Source organism: Helianthus annuus, chromosome 3 (genome assembly GCF_002127325.2).
Source record: "Helianthus annuus cultivar XRQ/B chromosome 3, HanXRQr2.0-SUNRISE, whole genome shotgun sequence".
Lineage (NCBI taxonomy): Eukaryota > Viridiplantae > Streptophyta > Magnoliopsida > Asterales > Asteraceae > Helianthus > Helianthus annuus.
The window spans coordinates 150,132,542-150,138,273 of NC_035435.2; the positions used below are offsets into that span (position 1 = coordinate 150,132,542).

A 5,732-nucleotide genomic window follows, 5' to 3' on the forward strand; every position below is an offset into this window, starting at 1 on the left:
CCAGGGGGTGTAACCCCCCCCCCCCCCCCCCCCCCCCCCCCCAAATGTTTCGGTTAGAAGTGTAAAATTTCCGATTTTTTATCCGAAAATTTTTAAATTATATAGGATCACCACCCAATTATTTTGTCTAAAATTTTATACAATATATAAATTGGGTCCTATAACTTTCCAGCGCCTGAAACTTTTGGTCAAGCTCCGCCACTGTATACATGTAGTCATATAGGCAAGAAGATGACTTGTATCTCATGCTATAAGAATTGTAAATAGCTCCACTATATCTTGTAGTTCATGTTATGAAAGTTGTACATTACTTGATATAAATCATATAATCATATGAATGTGTAAAGGAACATTTCCGGGTACAAGTTCTTAGACAAAAATAATAAAATTAAATAAATTTAGACTATTGTTACAACAACAAAACTATTATGCAACTATTGTTGTTCATCAAAGATTATACGTATCGAATGATCTGTGAATCAATGTGTGTCCTTTGACCTATTGAGGTCAACTACGAGCTTTGCTTCGAGTACCAAAGTTTTTTCTGGCATATCAGAACCTTCTCGGTCTCGATATCATACTCGGTTGATTCTTTGTGACAACCCCATTTCATCCCTTTAGCTATTGTAGCGATCGCGTCTACAAAGTAGCTTGATTCCCTAATGATTACGTACCCGTTTGGTCTCAAGATCCGGTCCATTTCTAGTAACACGTATTTCATGTCACACCTACACCAAAAAGTCACATGTTAGAAACCGGGCAGATTTAGTTGATGTGACAGCTAACTAGACACGTTTTTGATGTTTTAGAATAGATATATGTTTGACTTAAAGCAATCTAGTTGAAGAGCAAAAGTTAAATTATGACAGATTACCTATGGCTTTCGGTTGTGAAGAGGCCGTCGACATGAAGGAGATCGTATGTTCGAGGATACGTTGAGAATGCCTCGCACCTAACAAAAGATGAAACGAGTGAATTCATTTATAGACCATACAAGATTAAGGATTTATGGAAGAAAGTCATCAAACGTACCAATCGTGGAAAGTACCGATAAGACCCCTATCGAAAACCACAGGAAGCGTGTTCGAAGCATACGAGGATACGACATTCATGACCCAAAGTGGATCCTCGACTAAAGCCGCAGCCAAACCACCATAAACCGTATTCATATCCATTACATTTCTGATTTTGTTGGTACCAAGAGCCGGAAGCAGCTTCTTGTAGTGCTTCACTCGGCTCTTCCACTTGCTATCGTCGTGATTGAACGCACCATCACTACCCCCACGAACATCAGCAACCCGTTCTGGAGCCACGTGCAACCTTTCGGGCCATTTTGCAATAGCTTTCAAGCTTGATTTCTTGTTTTTCGGGTCGGGAACAACAACACAGGGTCTCAATGGGGTGTACCATGCCGAATCAGGCTCGGTCCCATCATCACATTTTGGTGGGTAGTTGTCGGGAGTATCGAGCTGTTTGTAGCAGTTATTGTCTGTGGATTTCTGCCACACTGCAATATCGTCCTTCTTGTTGTATAACTTAAAGCACATTGAAGTTAAAAGCTCTTGTAACTTCTCGTAATCGGATTTTTGTTCTTCGACTGTCGTGTTCCAACCTCTCCATCGGTTCTCATAGTTTACGGGCGGGCCCGATAGGACCCAAAAGCCCCCGGGACGGAGGATTCGGTGTACTTCAAGAAGGTAAATTCCACCTGAATGTCATAGAGGCATATTATCAAACACTTGAAGCACATTCTATAAACTTTATTCAAAATTGCAGCAAATCTTTTCAATAACACACTATCATTGCATAGAAGGTTTAAGAAAGTACCGAATTCGGTCCATGGGATCAGGCACCTAGAGCAATGAGCCATATCGAACGAATTCGAGGGGAACGGAAGACGCTGCGTTGATATGATTCCAAGAATGGCGGGGATCCCACGTTCTAGAGCGAACTGAACTTGTGCCTCGTGGTTATCTCTTGGTGCAAGGGAAACTGTAAGAATTCCGCGATCAAGCAAGTCACCTCCCCAACTAGCAACCTGGAGAAAATAAAAAGGTTTAATATTTTAGAAAAAAAAACAAGTACAAACCCGGTGCACGAGGCTCCCGCATAAGAAAATATAGTGTGATGAAACTTACCCCACAACCGGTATCAATGGCGGTACGGATAGTCCCGTCTTTCATCCCAGGAATAAGGTTTTGCATTAAATCAACATAAGCGCTAACGCCGTTAGGAAACATGGTACCACCACCAGGGAAGTAAAACTTCTCCCCTTCTTTCCTTAACCAATGTTGGTTAGATTTCTGTTTGTTGATCCAGTCATACGGGACGTTCCTGAAGTACAATTTGAATACATTTTAATGAAAGTTTAATAACAAGATTATATTATGATCAAAGTGTGACAAAGAAAGACTATAAAGATGGAATCTTTACCTGTACCAACATTCGTTTTTGCTCTTTGGCCATCTGATTGGCTCCTTGTAGCCGTCCGGTGGGGGTACCAGACACTCTTTCCTGTCAAAAGCTGGTGGACAGTGGCGTTCCATGAATGTAAGCCTGTGTCGTCCGTATTTCATCCATCTCTGTTTACGAAAACCATAAAAACACATGCGATTAACTCACTCGTAGAGGGGGGGGGGGGGGGTTAGATTATGATATTCATGAAAGATTACAATTTTGACCCGTTTAGCTAATGAACAGCTTGATCTATATTGGGTTAGATCTAAAACTTTAGTTAAAATAAATGGTGTCGGATCCAAGTGTATAAGTTATTTTTAATGTAGACCATTGTTTTAATCATTTCAGTTATTCATATTGTTATTTTAATTTGTAGTTTACCATATTAATTGTTTAAAAAGATAATAATTACAAAGAAACGTTTCCAAATCAACCTAACCCGTTTTGACCCGCACTAAAAATGACGCGTTTCCACTAGACAATATACCTTAGGATCGGTGCAGGGCGTGTAGTCTTGATAATCCGCACTACATTGGGGGAAAGAAACCGTTTTCACTTGGACCGAAGTAGAAATAGACTTTCTAGGAGATTCAACCGATTTTGCAACTTCCTGAGTGCTGGTGAATCGATCCTTCTCGGAACAAAAGATCCCGCCAAGATAAAACGAGAAACCACATAAAACAACAAACATTATCCCCATTGGCACAACCTTTGAGCTTTTATCATTCGGCTTGAGGGGCTTATCATGCTTGTTATCATCTTTTTGCTTCATTTTCTCTTCTGGTAATTTACAAACTCTATTCACAAATTCAAGTCAAAAAAATTGTTAAACACATCATTCAAATTGCAATAAAAACAAAAAATCGAAAGTAGCAATCGCGGGATCCACTTAATTAAAGCCCGTGGATCTTTTTTCTAGAACCGACAAACGAAAGGCGGTTTTGTCACATACCACATGAGAAATCAACTTGGATCTAATCAAGATCCAAACTTTTATCTAATTAAGTAACACCCACAAAAATTACTAGTTGTTATATGATTGATATTAAAACCGACAAAACGAAAGGCGGTTTGTCACATACCACATGAGAAATTAACTTGGATCTAATCAAGATCCAAACTTTTATCTAATATAGTAACACCCACAAAAATTACTAATTGTTATATAATTCAAATTGAACATATATGATCTAATATAGTAACACCCACAAAAATTACTAGTTGTTATATAATTCAAATTGAACATATATGAATGTTTAGTACAAAAATGGAAAGATAAACAAGACAGATTCTTGAGTTACTAAAAATGGAAACTGTGTTGTTAAATTCAGTGACAAATCTAGCTAATGGTTGTACTAATATAAGTCAAATAGACATCAAAGTGAAGTCAGAAAATCAGTGCAGATCTGATGGTAAAAAGATTAATAATTAATAATAAATGGAAAAAATGTGAAAAATGGGGAGGAAAGTGGGAAAAATGTCAAGATCTGGTGGCAATTACTACATTAGCATATGTCAATGTCAGATTCAACTTTATGAATAAATCACATGAATTTGGGCCCAAATTATTGGAAAAAAAAAAAAAAAAATCTTGTAGGGTCTTAAGTGTTATGTGCCCACTGAGATTGATTGAAGATTAGAGTATTCCAAAAGAAACAGACCTCAGGTTCTCTCCAACAATTAAAGACAGCTATTTAATTTAATTGATCAATCAAGTAAGAAAAAAAAGTGGATCTTGAAGATCAATCAAGTTTAATATCAGAAAAAAAATCCATTAAATGCTATAAAAGTTCAGCTGAATATCATGAATTCAAGATCCATTAGTTAATCATTAACTTCCCACATAACACACAAGAATTTAATCAATAAAGAACCATTGATACCAGATCTGCAACAAGAAACTACAAAGTACAAACCCAATGTAATTGAGTATATATAAGATCTGGGTCATATCAAATTCTTTAAAAAAATATATATATACTTGAGCGAAGATCTGGCAAGAACATAGGTTGAGTAAGTACCTGGCAAAATGTTAATAAGTTTCCAAGATTTGTGGGACAGAAGAGTGAAGCAGAAGGATTTAAGTGGTAGCAGAAACAAAATCTAAGAGCAATGGATGGGTGTGAGGAGGAGGACAGATCACAGTCAAAGAAAGAGAAAGGAGATGGGTGTGAAGTGTGAGGGGTGAGGACAGATCTCTGGACTCACACACATAGATAGATGCTTGCATCCCTACATGTATATATATACATATTTGAGATGATTACTTTAAAAAGTTACTGGTTTTACACCTTCTGCCTGGCTGTCTTTTTTTATTTTCATAGATTTCATTTCCCACTCTTGTCTTGTTTTTTTTTTTATTTATTATTAAAGAAAAATTCAAGAAAGTAAATGAATTTAATGTCCTTTGCTTCTTCTGTCTGTATTTGAGTTGTGAATTAAATGGTTTATGTCTGTTTTTTCTTAATGGAGTGGGACTTTATTTCACTTACCAAGTACACATATATAGATTCTGACAATAGATAAGGATATTTCTATGTTTAGCAAGGGAGAAATAGAAAGTTTTTACTTTTTACCTATTCATTTTTTTTTAAATAGTTGTCTCATGTTAAATTATTATTTATTTATTTATTTCATTTTTTTAACAATAAAACCTAAATTTCGTAAATAAATACTCCAATACATGCACCTTATAAGATTTAAACTGTCAAACTTTGGATTATGAAACATACCACTTAACTATCACGATGTCCTATTTGAAACAAAATTATTATTATTTATTTATTTCAAAATCCCTTTTTTTAGTGTTGTATTTTATGGAATAATTTAAAAATATTCACGATAAATGATTACGTTTTTTTATGTAAACTATTTTGTCAAATTTATTTATATATTCTTAATTTGTAACATGCTTCTTGCTATTGTAAATTGTGTTTAGTTAGTGTTTTTTGCTTTTGTTTGTTGTATGTTTTGTTTAGATGCTCATATGTGTTGTTTCATTAGACGTTTAAATTTAAATTGTATCATTAATTTATTTTTGTATTTAATTTAATGTTTTAATTTATAGAAATCAATATAAATTTTATTAGGGTTTTCTTTTTGTATCATAGATTAGTCTTTTAATTTATATAAGTTAATTTTTGTTTTGTGACAATGTTTAATCAAAATAAAAGTTACGAGTTAATGTGTGTATATAAAAACTAATTACAAGTTCTGAACTTATTTATTTACAATAGATATATTTAGATAAGATGTTTATATTTGTGTTTAATTGG

The 5,732-nt window shown here is 34.9% G+C and overlaps 1 protein-coding gene across 1 annotated transcript; it reads right to left on the bottom strand.

The window, feature by feature from the left end:
• Window positions 1-264: 264 nt before the first annotated feature.
• LOC110930050 (probable methyltransferase PMT21) lies at window positions 265-4,790 on the bottom strand. The gene is made up of 8 exons (XM_022173268.2): window positions 4,479-4,790; window positions 2,945-3,254; window positions 2,434-2,582; window positions 2,139-2,334; window positions 1,828-2,038; window positions 1,033-1,708; window positions 875-952; window positions 265-728 (listed from the first exon to the last, which is right to left on the bottom strand). The coding sequence occupies exons 2-8, from the start codon at window positions 3,227-3,229 to the stop codon at window positions 512-514; spliced, it is 1,812 nt and encodes a 603-aa protein (XP_022028960.1). The 5' UTR covers window positions 3,230-3,254; window positions 4,479-4,790; the 3' UTR covers window positions 265-511.
• Window positions 4,791-5,732: the final 942 nt, after the last annotated feature.

Excerpts from the sequence above, each read along its gene's own strand:
- LOC110930050 (XM_022173268.2), bottom strand. The coding sequence starts at position 3,229 with ATGAAGCAAAAAGATGATAACAAGCATGATAAGCCCCTCAAGCCGAAT. Across the intron at positions 953-1,032 it reads ATCGGTACTTTCCACGATTG|GTGCGAGGCATTCTCAACGT; the intron begins GTACGTTTGATG and ends ATCTTTTGTTAG. Across the intron at positions 729-874 it reads TTCACAACCGAAAGCCATAG|GTGTGACATGAAATACGTGT; the intron begins GTAATCTGTCAT and ends TTTTTGGTGTAG.